The sequence below is a fragment of the Bos taurus genome, chromosome 5, assembly GCF_002263795.3.
Source record: "Bos taurus isolate L1 Dominette 01449 registration number 42190680 breed Hereford chromosome 5, ARS-UCD2.0, whole genome shotgun sequence".
NCBI classification, from domain to species: domain Eukaryota; kingdom Metazoa; phylum Chordata; class Mammalia; order Artiodactyla; family Bovidae; genus Bos; species Bos taurus.
The window spans coordinates 83,496,628-83,522,556 of record NC_037332.1 but is presented as its reverse complement, the minus strand read 5'-3'; the positions used below and the strand labels follow the sequence as shown (position 1 = coordinate 83,522,556).

At 41.2% G+C, this 25,929-nt stretch overlaps 1 protein-coding gene and 1 non-coding gene across 4 annotated transcripts in view; one reads left to right on the top strand and one right to left on the bottom strand.

Annotated features, from left to right (window-relative positions):
• ITPR2 (inositol 1,4,5-trisphosphate receptor type 2) overlaps positions 1-25,929 on the bottom strand; it is a 591,729-nt gene that overhangs the window by 52,420 nt on the left and 513,380 nt on the right. For all 3 annotated transcript variants that reach the window (XM_024991354.2, NM_174369.2, XM_059886107.1), the window contains 1 exon segment: positions 13,336-13,496. In XM_024991354.2, the coding sequence (XP_024847122.1) occupies positions 13,336-13,496 (161 nt within the window).
• TRNAG-UCC (transfer RNA glycine (anticodon UCC)) lies at positions 2,963-3,035 on the top strand. Its single transcript has one exon. It is a non-coding gene; the product is annotated as a tRNA-Gly (tRNA).

Below are 25,929 nucleotides of genomic sequence, written 5' to 3'. Positions count from 1 at the left end.
AGCGGGAAGAAGTCTTTTTATTAAGGTTAAGAGAATCAGAGATGTGAACATCCCTTTATAAGGTTCAAATAAATACCTTGGGATGGGTCATAATTCTAAGAGGTTTCAAAGAGGCTTAGATTGAATGAAACCCAAATAGCTTTGCTCTAAACATTTGGGTTTGCAGCATAATTCTATCCTGAAACTTACTGATCAGTGTTGGGTTATAAGATATGTACAGACTGACCAAAACACTGCTCAGTTTGCTGGCCAATGAAAAATTAACTTTGTTTTTTGGTGCCCTCCTAGCAAAATTGTTTTTCTCTTTTCTGGGTTCACTTTTTGATGAGTAAAATCTGGGTGGCAGGTTCTAGACATTTTTATTATTGTTAGTTGTTATCAGTATTAAGTAGGTTACAGTTCTGTGTCTGTCTAAAAGCACGTGCCTGTCAATTACGCACTCTGTGTAGTCTCCCTCGGAAAACTTTATCCAAATTCAGCTATCGAGTATATTCCATGAGGCATAAGCCTTATGGTCATTTAACAAATCTTTATGGAGTACCTACCCTATACCAGGCATTGTTCTGTGCTCTGGAAATCTCCCCGCTGTGATAGTTGATCTTTCCTAACTCCTTGTGGGAACTGGAGACCTGTCTATTCTGTTTCTTACTGGACACATGCACTTAGAAACCCAAATTGTTCCTGTGCCCTTGGATACCATGAGGCAAACTGAGCTTATCACACCTCCTCAGCTGGCCCCCGATGAACTGGTGGGAGTTGGGTTGGGCCCCACTGCTACCCACAACTACCCAAGACTGAGAGCTCCTTCCTCTTGCCTTCAGAAAGTCTTCTGCCTGAATCTTTTCATCCTCATCATTTCTTCTCAGTCCCCAGTGGCATTTCATACCAACTCCCATCACTGCTGCTAGGTAATTGTTTCCTTGCTCTATGACGGCCCCTTGAATACATTTCCCACGCTGTCATGGAACATACTTTCTAAAATGCACAACTGACCTTGTCTCTTTGGCTTAATAACTCTGAAGGGCTTCCCTTAGCTTTTAGGGTGAGGTAAAGACTTCCCTGGTGGTTCAGAAGGTAAAGCTCATCTGCCTACAATGTGGGAGACCCGGGTTCAATCCCTGGGTCAGGGAGATCTTGGAGAAAGGAAATGGCAACCCACTCCAGTATTCTTGGAGCAGGAAATGGCAACCCACTCCAGTGTTCTTGCCTGGAGAATCCCAGGGACGGGGGAGCCTGGTGGGCTGTCGTCTCTGGGGTCACACAGAGTCGGACACGACTGAAGCAACTTAGCAGTAGTAGCAGCAGCAAAGACTTCCAAGCACACAAGGACCTTGTGATCTGGCTCCTGGTTACATTTCCTCCTGGACAACTTCACTCTTTCCCTAGACAGGCCGACTTGCTCTCTCCACCTGCTCTCTCCTAATTTCCTGACTCACTCGAGCATCCAGGCATGACCTCGTGAAGCCTCCTTGCCCAGGCCGTCTGCTCCACCGCAGGCTCTGCTGCTGTCTTGCACCATTATCACTTTTTTATTAGATTCCTCTGTCTGCTGTATTTCACCAGTGCTTCTGGAAGGAAGTTACGGTCTCTGCCTCAACCCTGAATCCCCAGGCAGCCCACTAAGCATTCAGCCTGTGAGCCTGTTTTTATTGGATGAACAAATCTTGAAATGATGAAAAAAGATTTGTTGGTCTGCATTTTCAAGACATTTTGGGTTATGCCTCAACTATTACAGCTTAAAAACTAAGGATTCTAATTCCTTAAAACAGCAGTCCCCAACCTTTTTGGCACCAGGGATCAGTTTTGCAGAAGACAATTTTTCCACGGACTGGGGGTGTGGTGGGGGGTGGTTTCAGGATGATTCGAGAGCATTACATTCATGGTGCACTTTATTTCTATTACATCAGCTCCACCTGAGATGGTCGAGCACTAGGTTCTGGAGGTTGAGGACCCCTGACCTGACATACATATTGGAAAAGCAGGAAGTGCTTTTTTCCTTCCAAAGGATGCTTTTTGGTTGGTGTTTGGGTTTGTTACCCTGCCTTTTCTTCAACACTGAATTTAATATATATTTGATCTTGGTCGTTCTACCTGATTCTTCACTAAGAGATAGCAAAGCTGAAGTAAAATCATATACACAAGTCCCAGAAAATGAGTGTTTGGATTCTGGTTCAAGTCTTATTGACTGAGTACCATGGATAAGTAATGAGCTTCTCTGAGTCTCAGTGTACAGAAAATGAGTATAATTAAATAACATGCAAAGCTGCTGGCACACAGCATACATAGAATTCATCTTCTTTTTCTCTGCTTATCCTTTCCCTTTAAAGATACACACTTCACCTGGAATATATCTTCTTCCATCCCTCCTGACCACATCCTCCTCATTTTTAAGGTCCAACTCTCCTCCAAATCTTCTCTGTGCAGTTGTCCCTGGCGCCTTCAGCCAGAAAGGGCTGTCCTGTCACTGGGGCTCCAGTGTCTCAATATCTTATTCCCTTTGTTCAACAGATCTATGCCAAATGCCCACTATGTACTGGGCATTAATTTCGGGGCTGGGAATCAGCAGTGAAAAAAACAGATGTGGAAAAGTCTGAGTTGTAGTGGAGAGGAATAAACTTGCTAACAAGTATAAAAACAATATTCGGTCAGATGAGTGTAAGTGCTCTCACGGGTAATAGGAAAGGAAGTACCTGGAACAGGGACGTCAGAGAGGGTGCCAGGCATGGAAAGAGCTGGGGGACAACAACTGCAAGTGGAAGGCACCCACGTACCAAGGCTCTGACCCAGCAAAAGTGTGGCATTCTCAAGGAAAAGAATAGGGTCAATGTAATAGAACTGTCCTGGGCTAAGGAAAGTGGATAGAATAGGACTGGTGAAGTAGATATAAGGGGGGCGAGGAAGATAGCCTACATTTTATTCTAAGTACCACTGAACAGCTTTAATAAATCAGGGGTCAGGGACTTCCCTGGTGGTCCAATGGTTAAGACTCTGCACTTCCAATGCAGGGGACGTGGGTTTGATCCCTAGTCAGGGAACTAAGATCCTATATACTGTGCATTGTGGCCAAAAGATAAAAATAAATAATTAAGTAAATAAATCAGGGGTGCACTGGTATACTTTGTTCTAAGATTTCTCCAGCTGCAGTATGTCTGAACATCTACTATCTCTCTCCCAGGAGTTCTGATTTGCACTATAGTTTTCTGGTGATTGGATTCCCTGGTGGCTCAGATGGTAAACTACCTGCCTGCAATGTGGGAGACCTGGGTTCAACCCCTGGGTCGGGAAGATGCCCTGGAGGAGGAAATGGCAACCCACTCTGATATGCTTGTCTGGAGAATTCTGTGGACAGAGGAGCCTGGCAGGCTACAATCCACGGGATCAAAAACAGTCAGACACTACTGAGCAACTAACACTACACTTTCTGGTGAATACAGCTGTTCTATTACCCGGTAGTTCTGTAACGGCAGTAATGATGTTTTATTCTTGTTTTCATCAGTGCCTCATGCACAGTCTTCCCAGTAAAATGCTTGTCAAATTAAATGACAATGTCCCGTAGCTTTTTTCTTGCCTACCACTGTAATAATTGTAGTTGCAACCCTTCTAATCTTTGCAGGAAGCATGCCATTGGCAGCCAGCTCTGAACAAGGAAGGACAGTCCTGTTTGTATTTCTCTCAGGCCTTCCTGCCATTGTAGGCTTGTCCGCTGACTTCCTGTCTTCTGGCTCAGTTACTCCTGGGCCCGGCCTGCAGGGCACATTCGTGGTTCCTCTTCTGTAGAGCGTGAGGTCTGTGCTGGAATCCCGCCCTCAGAGAAAGCACTGCTGGTAGCTTTATATAATGAACAGCATCACAGCATAATAGCACGCATACTGGCCACTGCATGTAACGGACACAGCATCCCTTCCTGCTGGCCGTGCCATTTGGGAGCTAGTTACCAGTCCTCTCTAAGCCTTAGTTTAATCCTGTGGAGAGTTGGGATAATCATAACAGACTGCCACCTAGGGCTGATCCAAGGCCTTTAAGATCATGCGTGTCACTCACTTAGTACAGCACTGAGCACACAGCACTCATCAAATGTCAGTTTCTATGAGTCACATTAATACTAGTATGCAGGATTTCATTTAATCCTCATAGCATATTACTTACTATAGACAGGGTTAATATTTAGCTGGTTTGCATAGATACGGCCTTACTAGTTGCTAAAACTATTGCAATATTTCCTAGTTTCCAGATTACCCACTCTCTCAAGCCCTCCAAGCCCTGCTCCCCTCCCCACGACCCTGCAGCTTTCTCTGCCCAGCTTCTTTCCTTGGGATCCCTGTCCGCTTCTTCACCTCGTGATCTGGCAGCTAATGGAACAGGATTCCGCAAAGCAGGAGGCCTCTGAGATCCAGGCACAATTCAGCTCACTCAACTCTGAGCGTTGGCTGGCTGACTATGCTTTCTTCATCGACAGGTAATGTGAAGTGCAGAAGGAATCAGGAAAAAACATGGGTCTTGCATAAGGGAATCCTAGCAAATCAAACTTCAGAATCTGAGGCCCAGGTTCCTTCTATGACATTGAGCTTCTCCTTAGAAACTGATTAGAAAAACTAACAAGAGCCATTTTGGCTTCTTGAACTTTGAGGACTATTACCTGGACACCAGGGGCTTTCCCGGTGGCTCAGCGGTAAAGAATCTGCCTGTGATGCAAGAGGTGTGGTTTCGATCCCTGGGTCTGGAAGACACCCCTGGAGGAGGGTATGGCAACCCATTCCAGTATTCTTGCCTGGAGACTCCCATGAACTGAGAAGCCTGGTGGGCTTACAGTCCATGAGGTTGCAAAAAGTCAGGCATAACTGAAGTGACTAAGCACGCACCTGAATTCCAGCAGATTCAGTTTCTGATTAGTTCAGGAAACCAGTCAATGACAACTGAGACCCCACACGTCATGTGTCTGCCCTGGTCCTTCTTACTCATCCCACTTCCATCCCTGAATCTCATTTAAAACAATTTGGCCCAATCCTTTCACCCTCATTTCTGGTCTTTAAGATGAAGACTCTGTGTACATCCACACTGTGAAATATTTACCTTTTCTATCTCTGTATTTCAAAATAAGATGAGGATTAGAAAGATGTTAAGATGTACACAAAAATGTGGTAACTCATGGATCATATATATGAATACTAAACAGGAAATTAGGATAATTAGAGGATAGAGCCTACCACAAGAATGAAATCCAGAGTTGGGAACTGAAAAAAAGATGCCTCTTAAATTGAAGACACATGTCTGGATTTAAAATGTGGACAGTAGAGATGGCATTCCCTTGAAGGTAGACATTTACTTCTTAATTGTGCATTCTGAAGCTACAACCTCTAGCCTCCTGCTTCCCTGGAAATGTAAACATTTTAAAAGTGTCTTATTATGTTCCAACGTCTTTAAAATAGGTTTTGAAGATTGAGCAGTTTCATAATTGGCTTAATTAGATCCAATTACACAATTAGCGTAAATTGGAAATAATAGAATCAGAATGTGTAATTTCATAATTGTAACACATGACAATAAAGCAGCAATTAAGTCAGCAAATGCTGCTGATGCAGAAGGGGTGCATATAAATCTTAGAAGACCTGATGTCTTTCATGAGCCCACCTCCCTCCTGAAATAGTTACTGTTCAAAAATACCGTTGAACTAAATGAGATTGATTTTGAGTTCCAGACACAGAAAAACAACATCTGGTAAATTCTTAGTTCTTTTCCTTCCTTCTGGGTGACTAGATTGCTTTTCTATCTCATTAAAGGATGACCTCTCTCTTTCTGAAGTCTTCACAGACCATGGAAGAATTCATTCTAATGGGTGAATCATGCCGAACAACCCACCATTGTGCATGCCTGCCCCTCTGCCAGACCAGCAACTTTAGGTGCACTCCTGAGTGCTTTGCATGTATGGGAGGAGCTGGTCTTGAGAAATACTTAGACGACAGAGGGATTAAATCACCAGTCTCTCAAATCAGCCATCTGATTTTTAATACTGCATCCATTATACTTGGTTCAGGTGGCATAACCTTCCTGCTTTGTCTTTACCTTTTGATTTTAAAAGAGGGGAAAAGATGACATTTGTCTAATGAGAAATTCATAGTCTAAACTCGTGCAGCTATTTTGGTGTATCTTTCTGTAAATTACGTCCAGCTACCAGAGGGCTAAGAAGAAACTGTTCATTTGTTAATTCACTCATTATTCTATATATTCATTCAATAAAAGTTTTGAGCTTCTTGAGGGTAGAGACTGTGTGCGCTAAGTTGCTTCAGTTGTGTCCAACTCTTGCGACCCCATGGACTGTAGCCCACCAGCTTATTCTGTCCATGGGATTTTCCAGGCAAGAATATTGGAGTGGGTTGCCATGCTCTCCTCCAGAGGAGCTTCACGACCCAGGATGAAACACACATCTCTTATATCTCCTGCATCGATAGGCGGGTTCTTTACCGCTAGTGCCACGTGGGAAGCCCAAGGGAACAGATTACTTCTTGTTTAGTCTTATGTATCAAAACCACAGAATAGCTGCTAGCATAGAAGAAACACTAAATGTCTATCGAGTTACTTTTAATGTATATTACAGATATCACCTGATCTGGTCTTACACAGAACAAAAGCTACTCTATTCCTAGTTGTGGCCTTCAAGAAACTTAAAATAGTTTTTGTGTCAAGACAACTATTATGTTAACAAAAACATGAGTTAATTGGCACAATTATTATGGAAAACAACATGAAGATTCCTTAAAAAACTAAAAATACTATCATATGATCAAGCAATCCCACCCCTGGGCATATATCCAGAGAAAACTAATCTGAAAAGATACATGTGCCCCAGTGTTCATAGCAGCACCATTTCAATAGCTAAGACATGGAAGTAACCTCAATGTCCATTGGCAATGAATGGGCAAAGAAGGTGTGTTACATATACACAGTGGATATTATTCAGCCGTAAAAAGAATGAAATAAAACCATTTGCAGCAAAATGGATGCAACTAGAGATTATCATACTGAGTAAAGTAAGTCAGACAGAGAAAGACTTGTGATGTCACTTACTACATGGAATCTAAAAAGAAATGATACAGATGAACTAACCAAACAGAAATAGAGTAACATATGTAGAAAACAAATTTATGGTTACCAGAAGGGGAAAGGGGGGACAGGATAAATTGGGAGACTGGGATTAGCAGATACAAACTATATAAAATGGATAACCAACAAGAACCTATGGTATAGTACAGAGAATTCTGCTCAATACTCTGCAATGACTTATATGGAAAAAAAATTTTTAAGAGTGTATGTGTGTGTGTATGTGTGTAAAACTGATTCACTTTGCTGTACAGCAGAAATTAACATAATATTGTAAATCAACTGTATTCCAATAAAAATTAAGAAAACAAAAAAAAAACCCCATACAACTCCAGCCCCCCAAAAAAGAACAAGTGAAACTGTCCCAGCTGACATCACCACGATGTCCACAAATAATTATTAGTCAAGAGTCAAATAAGCATAAGAGCTTAAAAGGGCCATACACTAAAATGAGGAACTGGTCCCCTCCAAAGCCAAGGTCATGGGGCATGGCCAGCCAGGGTCTGGGTTGCCACCCAGTACACCAGAACACGTGGGCAGTTCTCTGAACAAGCAGGGTACCTGCCGGCCGTTCCGGTATCTCTGATTTCATTCTCACTGTTTGTCAAACTAAGTACTAAATATTCCCAAAGGTCCCTAACGTACCTTGGCAAATGAGCAACTGAAAATCTGAAAATGTCTCCAAAATGTTACAGAAACCTCTAAAAGCCTTGGGCATTTTTTCTAATGATCTCTATTTTGTTTGTTCCTCTTCAGTATCATCCTTTGGGTGATGGCAGAAGCGAAGGGGATTAGTGATGCTCACAGGCCATTACTAGCACAGGCTACAGGACTCACCCTCTTAGGCCCTTTCCTCCTAGTTTACTGGGTTCTTTTTCATTATTTTTACTTTCCTGCACGGTACTTCCTTTTCTGTCTCCCACTTTGTGTCCCCAAGAAACACTAGCTCAAAATATCAATCCTCTTATAAAAAATGAGAACTTGTTTGCCAGAAGAAAATATATTCCCAAAATACCTTGATCTACTCACATCTCCCATAACAATATCCCAAAAGAGTTTTGTGTTAATTCAAAGACTCAGACAGTGGATAGTTAAACAGCTTGAGGCAGGGTCTGAAGGCAGGAGTGAGGAAGTTTTAAGTTCCTATGAATATTTTAGAGGTTTGACCCTGTCACTGAGTGGACATAGAGGCACAAATGTATTTTCTAAGAATCTAACCCCTAGAAACAATGTATCAATTTATTTATTATGTATGCTGCTGCTGCTGCTAAGTCACTTCAGTCATGTCTGACTCTGTGTGACCCCATAGACGGCAGCCCACCAGGCTCCCCCGTCCCTGGGATTCTCCAGGCAAGAACACTGGAGTGGGTTGCCATTTCCTTCTCCAGTGCATGAAAGTGAAAGTGAAGTCACTCAGTCGTGTCTGACTCTTAGCGACCCCATGGACTGCAGCCCACCAGGCTCCTCCGTCCATGGGATTTTCCAGGCAAGAGTACTGGAGTGGGGTGCCTGCATATGAGTATAAATATTCTTTATGTGTGTTGTGTGCGTGCCAAGTTGCCTCAGTCCTATCTGACTCTCTGTGACCTTTTGGACGGAAGGCTCCTCTGTCCATGGGGTTTTCCAGGCAATTATACTGGAGTGCGTTGCTATGCACTCCTCCGGGGGATCTTCCCAATGCAGGGATCGAACCTGTGTTTTTTGTCTCCTGCACTTGTAGGTGGGTTCTTTACCCCTAGTGCCACCTGGGAAGCCGCCAAGTACTCACTTTACCTGAACATAAAATGGATGGGTTGGAGGTGGAAAATACACAGAGGGGAGAAACAGCCCCAAACTTGGTATATTCTTATTTTTCTCATTTCACCAGAAGACAGGAAGCATTTGCTAAGGGCCCGTAGGTCCAAATTGGGCTTACTTAAAGTGTAGTAGAATTCAGATGAGTTGTTTCATGAACAAATATGAGGAACTTCCTTATTTTATTTTGCATAAATCCTTGAGGGTAAAACCTACGTCCACCATGAAGAAAGGAAAACTTCTTCTAAAGCTCTATTGATAAACAAGCATTTAAATCAAACTGGTAAATGTACCTAATTTTAAAGACCAAAAATTGAAGTGGTAGGAAAATAGAAGGTTTCCTACCAAGCTGTTAAGAGTGATTACCTTTGACCTGGAGGAAGAGAAAAATACAGTCTTTGAAATGAGCTACAGACATGTGTTGACTTGCTATGAGCTCTAAAATCTTCTCTCTCTTGGTGGATCAAGATTAGGAGACCATACTCCCCATGGAGCTTGAAGTAACAATTTTCCCAACTGGGTTTGTCAGCTACAGATTTTCAGAAGTTTTCCAAAAGGGCTATTTCAGTAAATGAACACTCTTAAGAGTCAAACGACTTTTTGTTTCCATCCTTCCTAAGCTTAATATCAGTCTTCCTTCTCCTGACCATTAAAATTCGGACCAGTGCCTATTCTCTTGGATGTGCTCTGCTTGGATGAGAATGAGACATTTCATGCTCGAATAAGTTTGTGGTTCTCCTCCCTCTTGTCCTGGTTCTTGAGAGAGGAGAGGATGGACAGACACACGGAAATGTAAGTCTTAAACATTCAAGGACAAGAGCCCAGCAAAATGGTGATTTTAATATGAAGGCTAAAGATGGGTCAACAGTTTCTTGGCAGTCACCTGGGAATTTCCTTACCCGAGATCCAAAGGCTTGGACCTGTCTTTTCTTTGCAACAACTGATGCTGTGAACTCTGACACTGAAAATGCTCATCCCTAGGCTTCTGACACACTCCACTTCCTGGTGCTTCTTCTACCCTTTTTATTGTCTTCTTTTCTACTTATTTTATTTGTCTTCTTCCTTTTTCCTCAAGATGAGATTCCCCAGGTTTTGTCTCTGGCTTTCTCTTCTCCTCTCTTTATATTTCTTTCTCCTGCCACTCGCTAACCTGATGGTGCCAGCTGTCTTTCCATGTGGATGATCCCAGGGAAAACTGCCAATTACTGAGTACCCACCAGAAGCAAGTCACTTTTTACACATCATCTCACCGATCTCACACCCATTTTCTGCCTCTCAGGTGAGGAGGCAGGGTCTCAGGGAGGTTCAAAGACTCACCCAAGATACCAAGACCACACAGCAGACCCGTGCTAGAGTCAGGGTTTGGGTCCAGATCTTTCCGGTGGAAGACTCCTGCTGTTATCACTATAGCATGTCTCCCAATGACTCAGCCTCCTGTCTTGTTTCAAAATCAACAAGTCTTCTTCTCTGACTAGTTTCTCCTCCTCATGGAGACTTTCTGAAACCCACTCGCTGCCTTTCTCCCAGTGACCAGGCTCACAGTGTCAGGTGTCCCTGGCTCAGCTCTCAGCCTTTCCCCTGCTCCTTCACGGCCCCCTCCTGATCTTGTCGATTGCCAAGTACCACCTCTCACTTCGTCTTTCCCTTCCCCAAACCAGCCCACGCACCTCTGCCTGAACACTCTACTGGGCCATATTATTCCCTTAGGTAAAAACCTCTGTGGCTTCCCTTTGCTGAAACAAAATAATGACCAAAACCTACACCTCTTACTCAAAAGTCCAGTTGACTTTTTGGGTCATAACTTGCAGGTTGTAACTTGCAGAACTTCCTTAGAAGTAAACCATGTGCTGGTGAAACCAGGCAAGTAACTATCCCCTGAGTGTTTGAATGTCCCATTCTGAGGCTTTTCTTTAGGCTGCTCCCTCTTATAGGAACTCACTCTTAATCCAGTAGACACTCCTCATCTGCACAAACTCTACCCTGTTTCATGTATTACACATACACACAGACATACAGACACACACACCCCTCATATCCCTTCCACCACCTTCCAGTTAATTATCACTCTACATCGTTAAGCCTTCAGACTTTTCTCTTTTCCACTCTTAGGGAACTTGGTTTGTTGTACTTTAGGTTTATTATTCACCTCCTCTTCTTAGGAAGCTCTAAATTCTTTGGCTTTAAGAAAAGGAATGTTTCAGACTTCAGTGTATTCTCCAAAATCTTTAGTCCAAGGGACATAATAGATGACTGATAAATATATATTAATTAAATGTAACTCAAACTTTGATAAAATACAGTAGTGTGAGGTCACATTGTATTCACTTACTTTTCTAAATTAAAAAAAAATTTGGCCACACTTCAAGGCATATGGGATCGTAGTTCTCCAACCAGGGATGGAACCCACGAGCCCTGCATTAGGAGCTCGGACCTTTAACCGCTGGACCGCTAGGCAAGTCCTGAGGTCACACGTTAAATGAATGCTTACATGATTTTCCCCTGGTAAGCAGAAACAAAATGTTTCACATAAATAGTCTCTGAGCATCTTGAGATCAAGAATAAATGATGACTGTGAGTGTCTATTCTCAAAATGATAACCTGTTTCCTAATTTAGAAGGAAGAGAGGGCAGAAAAGGCTACATGGAAAAAAAAGAAACAATATTAGGTTCTGCTCACTGTCATATAAAAATGGAGAGAAAATAACTTACAGTAGGATGCATGTCCATAATAAAATAGGATGAAAAATGCTGAATTAAAAAAACTCAATTTACATGGAGCTCTCCTGTGACACATAAATATTTTCAGGTAAGGTAAAACAGTGTGATGTTAAGATGTTAGTAACTTAGTAAGATGTTAGCCTCTGAACATGTTCTTTGGTTGTTCATTGTATTGCAGCTTATGCCTTCCTAAGTGGATGTAAGCTCCCAGAGGGGAAGATACAGACCCGCTGTTACCTGGCTCTCCTGACACTCTGGTGTTTAAAATGTTATCCTTGGGATGGGGCTTCCCAGGTGGTGCTAGTGGTAAGGAATCCACCTGCCAATGCAGCAGATCCAAGAGATGAGGGTTCAATACTTGGGTCAGGAAGATCCTCTGGAAGAGGGCATAGCAACCCACTCCAGTATTCCTCCCTAGAGAATCCCATGGACAGAGGCGCCTGGCAGGCTACAGTCTACAGGGTCACAAGGAGTCAAACACGACTGAAGTGACTGAGCATACACACATTCTTGGGATTCAGCATTAAAGAGGGTCTTGGTTCTTTGAAGGCCTCATTCTCAAATAATTAACACAACTTTGGAGGATGGTTTTTGAGGCAAAATCCAACACATGGCCACATTTATTGTAAGAATACAAGAATTTATAGCAGATACAAAGATTTGTCATTATTCAATTACTAAGTCATGTCTGACTCTTTGTGACCTCATGGACTTGCAGAAGACCAGGCTTCCCTGTCCTTCACTATCTCCCAGAGTTTGCTCAAATTCATGTCCATCGAGTCACTGATGCCATCCAACCATCTCATCCTCTGTCATCCCCTTCTCCTCCTGCCTTCAATCTTTCCCAGAATCGGGGGCTTTTCCAATGAGTCAGCTCTTTGAATTAGGTGGCCAAAGTACTGGAGCTTCAGCTTCAGCATCAGATGCAATGATACACACTAACTCAATGGACAATGGGTTTGAGCAAACTCTGGGAGACAGTGAAGGACAGTGAAGCCTGGTGTGCTGCAGTCTATGGGGTCGCAAAGAGTTGGACATGACTTAGTGACTGAACAACAAAATGCGTATCATAGATACATGAAAGTTGCAACTCTGACTTCTCTTTAAGCCAGTTCATTTTAATTTTCTATGAAACAGAAGAAACTTTGAATCATGGACAACCGTACTCTCTATGCAATGCTACTGATCAAAAGGAGGAGTCACAAGCAACTGGACACAGCAGATCAGGGCAAATCCATCACCAACACTAGTCAGTCGACCCAAAATGTACACTGACAAAAAGTCAATGCTCCCCCACTGGGGTTGAACATTATCCCCTCCCCAAACACTCTTTAATTGCTTAAATGCTTGATTTCTGAAATTCAAGGCTTTTCTTGAAGTATGAATCATGTACCAAAGTGAGAGTTCCAGATTTGGGGAACTGAGACATTAGTGATGACAGGAAGCATGAGGTCAGAAGATGACAGAAAGGACTGAATTCACTGCACAGAGAATTCTCCAGGAAATACCATCTGTACATCTGAAGCTTAGATTTGGTTTGTATAACCAAGATGTCCACTAAGAACCAATGATTTAGCCAGGACAGAGGTTCTTCAATGATTGACAGTTCTATTTAAAAGTTAACAAAATGACTGCTAGAACCTTTGCATTCTGGAAGAAAGGTAGGGTATGGAATTGGAAGCATACAGAATGCAGTACAGTCATAGATCCAAGCCCTCTCCTCACTCACCACAATCATTTGAGCCACGTAACTTTCAGGTCCGGTATATTCAGTTGGGTCTTTCACCTTCACCAGGACTAGGAAGTACAAATAATGCCACATATTGTGTTCTGACTTGATGTGTTCCTCAAAAGAAACCGTTTTATTATCAAACTTGTCCCTCTCGAGTCCTGCAAAAAAACCAGGAGAGACAATGTGTGTAATGTGTCATTTAATCAGCACTCACTTTGGGCATAAAAACATAATCATTATTGTGAAGAAACATTTTCTGAAAGAGCGTGACGATTTTAAATGTTATGATTAAAAACGTGGTACACAAGACCTCCAGAAAAAATGCCAGAGTTTTTCATTTCTTCCCAACTAACATTATCCCCTGTGGATCCCTGGAAAAGTGAAGTCCTATTATAGATGCAAAATTTGCAGACAATTTAAAACATAACCAAATAAAAATTGTCAAATTATAATAAATTGGACCTCAAGTCTAAGAAAAAGAAGTCAAAATGACTGTGCAAGAAAAAGCACGCTTGCTAATAATCAGGGCAGAAAAAAAAAAGCCATTTATCCAGGAACTTGGGTAAAAAGAGAAAAAAAAGCAGTTAACAGTCATCTCTCTTCAAAACCACTTGTAATCAGTGAAGGCAAAAGAATGTCCACAGAGATCTGTGTTCCGAATGCAATAAGGATTCACAGGCTTGTCCCACCCTTAGACTACCGTGTTCCAGGCATTTTGGGGAGGGGAAGGTCTGATCAATTTCCAGGGAATATTTTTTTAGCTTCTGGAAGGACACTGAGGAGAGGATCTGGGTAGTAAGATGCTTTTCTCTCAAAGGTTGAAGGGTAGATGAAAGGAAATGAATGGAGATGAAGAAAAACGTCTATGGAAAAATGAATTAGGCTGCCAAGTAAAATGGGATGTTGGGATTCAGTCTGGTTTTGCAGTTCGGATACTGGAGAAGAAATCTGGAAACTGAATTCCAAAACTGGCTACTTTCTTCCTAAACATATTTTTTTTTTAAAGTCATCTGGCCCTTTAGGCATGAAGAAGACCCTTTAAACAATAAGATACAAAATACATAAATCACAAAAAGTCTGTCCCCAATGAAGGTGTGACCTTTTAAATTATATTATTGGATATTTTTACGGGAAATACCATAAAATTTAGCTGGCTGATGATCATGCCTCGTCTTACTTGACCTATCGTCAGCTTAGCATGCTTCAAATAAAAATCCAATCCTCTCCCCCAAATGAGCTCCACCCACGTCCTCTTTTCATTCCATGGCAACTCCAGTCTTTCAGTTTTCACGCCAAAAGTCTAGAGTCATCCTTGAATCCTCTGTCTCACATGTCACATCCAATTCATGTTGAAATTCATTTGGTACTTTTACAATTCGCCCCACCTTCACCTTCCTCTGCTGGGTCCACAAATCTGTTCTCTACTAGGCTCATGAATACCATTTTTTCTAGATTCCATATATATGCTTTAACTATACAATACTTGTTTTTCTCTTTCTGGCTTACTTCACTCTATAAGAGGCTCTAGGTTCATCCACCTCACTACAACTGACTCAAATTCATTCCTTTTTATGGCTGAATAATATTCCATTGTATATATGTACCACAACTTCTTTATCCTTTCATCTGTTGAGGGACATCTAGGTTGCTTCCATGTCCTGGTTACTGTAAATATTGCTGCAATGAACACTGGGGTACAAGTATCTTTTAGAATTGTGGTTTTCTCACGGTATATGCCCAGGAGTGGGATTTTTGGGTCATATGTTAGATTTGTTCCTAGTTTTTTAAGGAATCCCCATACTGTTTTCCATAATGGCTGTAATCAGTTTACATTCCCACTAACAGTTCAGGATGGTTCCCTTTTCTCCACATCCTCTCCAGCAATTATTGTTTGTAGATTTTCTGGTGATGGCCGTTCTGACTGGTATGAAGTGATACCTCATTGTAGTTTTGATTTGCCTTTCTCTAATAATTGAGAAGGTAGCTCTGACATATATACACTGTGTGTGTGTGTGTGTGTGTATGTGTGGGTTAGTGGCTCAGTCTTGTCTGAGTCTTTGTGATCCCATGGACTGTAGCTCACCATGGAATTCCTCAAGCAAGAATACTGGAGTGGGTTGCCATTCCTGACCCAGGGATTGAACCCAGGTCTTCTGAATTGTGGGCAGATTCTTTACCATCAGAGCCACCAGGGAAGCCCATATATACACGATTGTATATAAAATAGATAGTGGGAAATTACTAAACAACATAGAGAGCCCAACCTGGAGCCCTGTGATGACCTAGAGGGGTGGAGTGAAGGGAGAGGAGGGTTGAAAGGGATATATATAATTTATGACTGATTCACATGGTTGAATGGCAGAAACCAACACAAAATTGTAAAGCAATTTTCTACCAATTAAAATATTTTTTAAAAATTTAAAAAAGAAATTATTTTGGCTGTATCTTCAACATATACCCAGAATCTGATCACCTCTCACCACCTCCAAGGCTACCACTCTGGTTTGAGCCATTATTGTCATTCATCTGGTTTACCCAAATAACGCCCAGGCCTCCTTGCTTCCATATTTCCTCTCTAAGGCCTATTCTCAACACAGCAGCCAGAGTGACATTTTAAAAACCTTAGTAGGATGGTGTCTCTCCTCTGTTTTAAACCCTGCAGTGGTTCCTCTCCTCAGAAAAAACATCAACATTCTTACAATGGCCCATGAGTAGGGTTGCCAGGGAAAACACAGGATCCCCAGTTAAGCTCAAAAATTGAAAAAACAATGAATAATGGTTGAGCTTAAATATACCCCATGCAATAGCACCTTGCTAAACCCTATGTGATGTGGCCCTGAAGCCTTTCTAATCTTATCTCCCACCACCTCTCCCTGGCTAACTCTCATCCAGCCACCAAGGGCTTCTCCACTCTTCCTGGCACCCAGATCCCTGCCTCAGGGCCTTTGAACTGACTGTTTCCTCTCCCTACAGCTCTCTTCTCGCTGATATCTCTTGGACTAACTCACTTACCTTCTAGTGTTAAACCTCACTTTCTCAATGTGGCTTAATTTTATTGCTCTATTTAGTCTGTCCCTCCCTTTCTACTGGGCTTCCCTGGTGGCTCAGAGGGTAAAGCGTCTGCCTACAATGTGGGAGACCAGGGTTCGATCCCTGGGTCGGGAAGATCCCCTGGAGAAGGCAATGGCAACCCACTTTAATACTCTTGCCTGGTAGGCTACAGTCCATGAGGTTGCAAAGAGTTGGACATGACTGAACGACTTCACTTTCACTTTCTACTGATACTTTTGATCACTCTTTCCTTTGTCTTACAGTGTTTTTCATCTCCAAACAGACTGAAAATAGCCATATCAAAGGTGTTTAATTAAACTGGACCACAAGTCTCAGGTATATAGGTAAAAATTGTTGTGCAAGAAAAATCCAGCGGATTCATTTCGATGTTTGGCAAAACTAATACAATATTGTAAAGTTTAAAAATAAAAATTAAAAAAAAAGGAAATAAAAGGAATCCAAACTGAAAAAAAAAAAAAAAAAAAGAGAGAAAAATCCAGGCTGCTAAGTAGCACAAAAGAAAGGCATAACGTTTTATCTGGGAACTTAGATATGAGCTTATTATGTTGATTATTTACTGCATGTCCATGGGCAGATACATGTGTCTCTTTTCTTCAATAATGGTCCCTGTAGTTTAGAACATTGCCTGGCATGTAGTCAGCACTGAATAAAATGTTAATTGAGTGAATTAGGAGTATATCACTAAGAACAAAACAGAATTGAAGAGATGCAGGAAAGAGTAGAATATAAGTAGAAAGCAATGAAGCAGTAGAAGTTGTAAACTGGCAGAAATCAGGGGGTGGATCCACAAGTAGAGAGAGGAAATTAGAATGGCCCTAGAAAAGAGAGAAAGGGGGAAGCCGAGAAAAAAGTTGGGTAATAGCGTATGGTGGGGCTGCAGATCTTGCTAAATTAAAGCATCTGGCTCTCCATGATGGCTCTTTTGCTTACTGTATTTGTTATCTTAAATTGTTCATGTATTCTTTCAATAAATACTTATCAATACAATATTGTAAAGTTTAAAAATAAAATAAAATTAAGGAACAACAACAACAAAAAAGAATAAAAAAGGAATATGTCACTAGGATTCATATAATCCTAGGATGTTCCACTAGGATGCATATAATCAAAAACAGATAACAGCAGTATTGATGACATGGATAAATTGGAACCCTCCTACACTTCAAAAATAGTTTAGCAGTTTCTCAAAAGTTGAACACAGAGTTACCATGTTACCAACAATTCCACTCAGGTATATTCATAACAGAAAAAAATGTATGTCCACATAAAAGCATATACATGAGTATCTGTAGCAGCATTATTCATAACGGCTAAAAAGTAGAAACCCAAATGTTCATCAACTGATAAAAAGATAAACAAAGTATGGTATATCCGTACAATGGATATTTTTCTGCAATACGAAAGTACTGATGCATGCTAATATGAACCTTGAAAACATACTAAGTGAAAGAAGCAAGTCACAGATGACCACATATGATACGATTCCATTTATACGAAATGCTTAGGACAGGCAAATCTATAGCAACAGAAAGTAGATCAGTGGTGGCCTAGGGCTGAGGAGGATGGTTAGTTTGATGGGAAGGAAGGGAACAGTGATGGCCAAAGGGTAGGAGGTTTCTTTAGAGGGCAATGAAGATGTTCTAAAATTATGGTGACACATGTACACCCATGGCTGTACATGTCAATGTATGGCAAAAACTACCACAATATTGTAAAGAAATAAATTAATTAAAAAAATAAAATTATGATGCTAGATACACAACTCTGAACATACTAAACCCACTGAAAATGTATACTTTAAATGAGTCTATCATAAGGTATATAAATTATATCTCAACAGAGCCATTACAGAAAAATGGAGAAAATTTTTAAGTAGCTTTCTCCTAGAATCCAATTCAAACAATTACCTACCTATGTACCTATTGCAAGGTACATAGAACCATAAAGATAAAAAGATAATGTCTACCATCAATCAATCCATAATAGGGTAAAGGAAACAGACAAATTGTATTATATTCTAAGTGGTATAAACTATCAAGGAAACATAAAGGAAGGCAAAACGAGTTTTGACCAGATACATTTTGAAAGGTTTCAACGAGGCATAATAAACGTCTGACCTATGAAACATGACCAGGGCAAGTAGAGAAGAGATGACCAGTAAGAAAAGGTACTTAATTTTTACTGAGCACCTATTTATGCTGAGAACTATAAAGATGTTTAAATATGCTATAATAACAACAATAATCAATCTGACCTTTCAGCATGTGAAAAAAGAGATTCAGAGGGATTTCATTGATTGCTCACGTTAATACCTCTACTTAGTGGAAAAGTCAGCCAATATTTAAATAAAAATATTCCTGACTCCAAATCTATGTTCTTTTGCCTCTGGGCAGAGGAAACAGCACAGCAAAACTAGAGATGAAAGCAATGCCCTGTTGGGGAACTGTCAATTCTTCTGGTATGGTCAGGAGGGAACACTCGGAAACGAACATGAAATAGTACGCTTGGCACAAACCCTGAAAAGTTTTACACACAAAGCTAAGGAGTCTGCAGTTTATTCTGAAGGCTTCTGAGTGGAGCCTAGCATACTGGGTGCTGTTCTTTAAGTAATTTCTGGTGGCAGGATTTAGAGGAAGACTGTGAGAGAAGAGGAGAGGGTGGGAGTCCAGGGGGTCAGGGCACGGGAGGAAGCATGTAATGGAGGGAAATTGGTTGTCTTTCATCATCATTAGATCCTACTCTCTAAGCATTATAGTCCATTCGTGTGGTTTCAACCAGCATCACGCTGATGATTTCTCAATCTTTATTCCCAGTACCGACCTTTTTTCTCAACTTTAGATTTTATTTCCAGCTGCCTCTTGGATAACTTTATAGGCATGTCAAACTCAACTCATCAAAGATTTATGTTTCTAGCACTTTGTCTCTTCTGTTAATGAAGTCCCTGTCCACCAAGGAACCTGACGCTGCCCTCAGACTCATGTACTAACTCTGCACACGTCCTGTGGTCACCCTGACTTCCTTACTATTCTCCAAACACACCAAATCCTTTGAAAACCCTATGCCTCTATCTAGTCTCTTTCCCACTTTATAGGAATTCCTTTTCCAAGAGCCAGCTCAACCACTGGCACCACTCTGACTCCCTTGGTTGATCCTTTCAGTGTCTTTCTGCAAAACTTGTCTGTTTCTACTGATTCCTTAGGCTCTACTACTTTATTGTCTGATTTATGCTTTGTATCACCGGCACCTGGCATAGCAATTGGAAAACAGTTGACGTTCAACTAAAGTTGACAGAATAATTGAATATATGAATAAGACACTGAAGAGGACTCACAAATGAAAACTGAAGAGGGCCTGATGTCCAATTAGAGGTATAGATTTAGTAGGAATGAAGTATGACTCTGGCTTTTCTGACTTGGATGAGTGAGTTTAAGGTAATATCAACAAATCAAGAGGAAAAAAATAGAAGGAAGAGATTTTAAAGGGAGGATATGTTTGATATGGGATGGGTGGCACTTAAGATGCCTATAGAAAAATTAATGTTGGGATGCTAGGTAGGAAGCTGGGAACTCCAAAAAAGCATTCAAGATGTAACTCTACTAGTTCAAGGATCAATGACATAAAACAACAATGAAAGCCAGAGCACTGGATGAGATGACTAAAAAAGAAAGAAAGGATGGGTAAGAAGAGTTCTGTGTGTCCAATACAAACTTTTCGGGAAAAAAGGAGAAGACTACACTTATGCTGTGTTTCCCACCCAGTACGACTACGGTAAGGGCACATATCCACTCAGTAGCCAGGCATTCCTATTCCTCTTCTCTGCTCTATTTTTCTCCTAGACCTTGTCATAATTTGACAGTCTATGTATGTTAGAAAATAAGCTCCATGATGACAGTGCTTTTTGTCTGGTTTTGTTCACTGCAAGATCCTACTACACTGTGGATATAAGTATTGAACAAATAGGTGAATGAATGACTTTCATGCATAAGTATAGAGAATAAGAGAATAAAACAATGCCTAACATATAAGAGAATAAAATCACGCATAAGGTACAGAGAAGGAATTAACACACCAAGAGAAGAACACAGATGCTTTCCTCACAAAATAACCTTTATTTCCTATTAAAGCATCTAGACAGACCTTTAATTCCAGGAATCTGACTCTCCTTATGATAGGAATTCTGACCTTCCTCCATTTTGTTATTCTGTTGCACTTCAGCCTCTAGTAATTCAAAATTAAGTTAACGTGGACAACAGAGCCAAACTGTTTCCATGCTTGCTGCTTCAGCTCTGTCACATGTTCATCACCACCCTATCATGACTGCCTTCTGGATCCCTAGCAATTGTTTTCTGAATCATAACTGATACACCTGGTCATGTCTTCAAGGCTTAGAAGTCTCATCTGCTCTCACTGCCTGTCACAGTACCTACCTCTTCTGCAAACGCTACTATGAGTATCCTTGGAATATTCCTAGAGCCAATTCCTACTGTGGAAAATCCCTTTTCTGTTATTTGATACCATATTCCCCTCTGGATCACAATTTAATACCAGACTGTTCCAAGAACCATTTCTAGATTAAACACAACTATTTTATAGCCTGCTAATACAACCCCCAAATATCCCATATGTTTAAATCACTCTTGAAGATATATTATTATAATATATATGGTGTATATTTGGGCTTCCCTGATAGCTCAGTTGGTAAAGAATCTGCCTGCAATGCAGGAGACCTCGGTTTGATTCCTGGGTTGGGAAGATCCCCTGGAGAAGGGAACAGCTGCCCACCCCAGTCTTCTGGCCTGGAGAATGCCATGGACTGTATAGTTCATGGGGTCGAAAAGAATCAGACATGACTGAGCCACTCTCACTTTCAGTGGTATATATTAGATCTTATATGTAATAAGTGATTCCAGGAATAAATACATATCTAGATATACATGATCATAACACTTTATACATATTTCTGCCTTTTGAGGGCAGAGGATAAAGAACCCTTAAGCTACTGAGGTCACAGGGATTAGCAGCTATAAGAACTTGGAAACACTTTTCAATATTTAAGTTTCTAGTTTAAATGTTCACACTAAATTTGTTCTACTTTACAAAACAGTTGTTCCGATATAAAAAAATACTATTTAAATTTGCTGTCTGGTTAACTTACCTAAATGGCCTCTCAAATATTTGAATAAATATGAAGTTTCTGAAAAATACATTACATTGATCTAATACTTCTTGATGTGTGTGTGTGTTAGTTGCTCAGTTGTGTTCGACTCTTTGTGACCCCATGGACTGTAGCCTGCCAGGCTCCTCTGTCCATGGAATTCTCTAGAGAAGAATACTGGAGTGGGTTGCCAGTTCCTTCCTCCAGGGGAACTTCCCAACCCAAGGATTGAACCTGGGTCTCCCACACTGCAGGCGGATTCTTTACCATTTGAGCCAGGGAAGCCAATACTTCTTGGTATCTCACACTATATATCCCTGTGGATATGTGTATGCCACAGAAACTATACCCTACATGTAACAAAATTTGGAATAACTTGGAATCAGTGAAATTAAGGTTTTTGTCTACAGTATATAATAACTTAGGACCTACTTGCTTTATTTTCCTTTATAAGCAATAAGCCACATAAGTATAGAGACAATGTTAATTTGGAGGTGACTAATTGGATAATCATTCATCAAGCAAATATTTATGAATAATTCCCAATACATACTGAGTTGGCCAAAAAGTTCGTTGGGAGTTTTCCATTACATCTTACAGAAAAACTTGAATGAACTTTTTGGCCAACCCAATAACTGGAATCATAAAAATGGATAAGATGTAGATGTTGATCTAAAGAAGAGAAGTTATCATGTATTGAAAGCTTACTTTCAGCTAAGCACTTAGGGATTTTTATATACAAGATTTCATTTATAGCCACCACAACCCCCAAACATGGCAGCATATTCTTCACTTTCAAGGTGAAAGAAGACTTGGCTAAGATCACAAAGCCAGGATGGGGAACCATTGTAGACCCACATATATCTGACTGTAAAGTTCATTTAGTTTCAATAATATGGCAATGCATAGTATCCAACAGAGGAGATAAGACTATGGAAAACGTGTATAGTACCCTAGAGCTAATCGTGATTGAAAAATTTAGGAGTGAATGTGTTTGCTTCTGATTAGTAAGACCAGAGAAAGCTGAACTCATGCAATAACGATTTTACATCTGGGTCTCAGAGAGAGGGTGGTTGTTCAATAGCCTAGGAGTTTGGGCATTCTAAACAGAAACACCATAACTGAGAACACAGGGAAAGAAAGAGTTAAAGATGAGTAATCAGTTGAACCAGACCTAGAGCTATAAATGGGAGAACAGTGGAAGGAAAGACAGGCAAAAAAAGAAGAGGCCCAATTGTGGGGCATCCTACATGCCAGGAAAATCAGAGTTTTTGAGTTATAGTCTGTACAATGCTATTGATGGTCTTTTGAATAAGGAAATGATGAGCTCAATGTGGAAAATTTTGTCTGGCAGCACTGAATAGGTCATTTGGGGGTATGAGCCAGGGTAAGCCTGAAAAACCAAGGTGTGCCTGTGGGAATATGTGGAAGGAAGTGAGTGAGATTGTGAAAACAGATTCATTAGCACGTGGTAAGTAGTGCATCTGAAAGAGGAAAAAGGAGATGCTTAGAATGATGGAGAAGTTGCCAGCCCAGTAGGCTGTCATTAATTGCAATATGGAAGTCAGGATAAGCTGCTGGGTTAGAGGAAGGAGATGGAGAGGCGTGATGTACTGGTTCACAGACATGGTAAAATTGGCTGCCAGGAAGTCATACCTTTTAAAATGTCAATCAACCATGGAAAACAAAGGATGAAAGTTTGGAGAGAGGCTGGAGCCTTGGCTACATATTTGGCAATAAACTGCATAGAGCAGTGTTAAAGAGGTCAGCACAGGGAAGACACAAGGAGTCAATGATAAAATCATGGGCTGGGAGAAAGTCTGAGACCTTGTGATGGACCCAGAGAATGTGCAACCTGAGCTAGAAGAAAAGGTCAGCAGGAAATTCATGATGAGGTTTGAGACAAACACTTCAATTTGGGGAAGAAGCTTAATGTGATATTTTAAGGAATTTATAGGTTACAAGCTTTTTGATCACTTTGAAAAGCCAGAGAGGACTTTGATATTGAAGGAAAAGCTCAGAGGAGCAGGAATGGGGGTGAAGTGATGCACTTATTTTGCTGTTCATGCTTGTTCTTGTTAGAATAGGGGAGACAGGATCATGCCTTAGAATGAGGTTCACATTCTACTGACAGGTTTTTCCCAAAGAGCCCATGTTTCGGAGGCAGGGTTCTGACACAACAGTCATTGTGATTGTGAAGAAAAAGGCTTTGAGGAAGCAGGGTGAATGCAAGACCACGAGACACAGGAAACTCTTCAAAGGCAGTTATCTTTCTTCCTCTGTGAGGCTCACTCTTCTGTTAATATATAATAACTCTCTTCTCAAATCCCCCAATTATAGTACGACATCTTCCTGACGCCATGTCAATCTTGCGTTCCTCCATCTAATCTAGACATATAAAGAGAAGACTCTTTTTCGTGTCATTTCCTTCCAGCAAGTCCCTCCCCAGCACTGCAATCTGGTCCCTGACCTTATCCGCGTGGAAACTCCTAAGATTCCAAAACCTCCTAAACAAGAAATTCAAAGGCTGTGTTTCAGTTCATGTTACTGGCCTTCTCTGCTTGGGCACAGTTGACAATCTATTATATTCCCCCCAAGGCTACTTTCTCCTTTCACCTTCACGTGCCACCTGTGCCTGGCTGTGCTCACACCGTTCATACTGGATAGTTCTTGTGTGTACGTGATCCCCTTTCTCTTTCAGCTTTTCAATGCCGATGTTTTCCACTTGAATCCCATTGTCTCCTCTTCTTACTTAGAAGCCTTTCTCCACACTCCAGCTTTTTCTATCCCATTCAGGCTGAGGACTCCCCAATACTGTCTCCTTCTCTGAGGCTCAGGCATATATCTTCACCTCTGTGCTGGGTGTATCCCACTGGGGTGTTAAGTTGTTGTTCAGTCACTCAGTCACGTCCAACTTTTTGTGACCCCGTGGACTGCAGCATGCCAGGGTTCCTTGTCCTTCACCATCTCCCGGGGCCTGCTCAAACTCATGTCCCTTGAGTCAGTGACGTCATCCAACCATCTCATCCTCTGTCGTCCCCTTCTCCTCCTGCCTGCAATCTTTCCCAGCATCAGGGTCTTTTCCAATGAAAAGACCATTGGCTCTTCCCATCAGGTGGCCAAAGTATTAGAGCTTCAGCATCAGTCCTTCCAATGGATATTCAGGGTTGATTTCCTTTAGGATTGACTGGTTTAATCTCCTTGCAGTCCAAGGGACTCTCAAGAGCCTTCTCCAACACCACAGTTTGAAAGAATCAATTCTTCAGCGCTCAGCCTTCTTTATGGTCCAACTTAGTACACACCTCATTTTCAGTACTTTCAAAGCCAAATTCAGCCTATGCCTACCTAAAATTGTTTTTCTTCTTCCATTCTCAGACTCAACTTTTGGTACTACCATCTACCCAGGCACTCACATTTTTTCATATCCATTACAAACCACTGAGATTTAAGGATTCTGTGTGTGCTTATGCACGCTCAATCATGTTCTACTCTTTGTGACCCCATGGACTGTAGCCCACCAGGCTCCTCTGTCCATGGGATTTTCCAGGAAGAATACTGGAGTGGGTTGTCATTTCCTCCTCCAGGGCATATTCCGACCCAAGGACTGAACTTGCATCTCTTGCATCTCCTGCACTGGCAGGCAGGGTCTACCTCTCCAATATTTACTCTGTCCAGTACCCTGAATACTGCCATCGGTACCTATCCTGGATCAAGGTTTCTTTACCTCTTATGGACAATGGCAATAAACTTCTACCTTGTTCCTCTGCCTCCAGTATTGTTTCCCAATGAACAACTTCCCATAGCTGTCCAGTGATTGAAAATAATAATTACACCCTGTATCTTCTACTTAAAATTCTATAATGATTCACCATCTTCACCACCTATAATAAAAGCATAAGGATAAAGTCCAAACTTTTTAATATAAGAGGTCACGCATAGCCTGGCCAGTCTTTTTTGCTGGCATACCCTGCTCTGAAACTTTCACTTTAGCAACATCAAACTATAAAATGAAGATTCTTTTCATCTGTTTATAGGAAATGAGGATTCTTTTCATCTGTTCTCCTCTCCACGCCTTTCCTTATGCTAGCCACTCTGCTTCTACCCACTTTCATATGGCTCTCTCCTTTCCATCTTTTACCATCAGCTCCATCACCATCTCTTCCAGGAAACTTTTCCTAACTTTCTCATCTGCCCTCTACTAAAGACCAATGAAATGTTAACAACCTTTAAACTGATCTATCATTTCCCTTAATGCATTAGACAGCAATGGTATTTTTTTTTTCTTTTCTGTATTTCACAATAGATTGTGGATACCCTGGAGACGGGCATGTTGAATTTGTGCTTGTTTCCTTGGAAGACAGCTC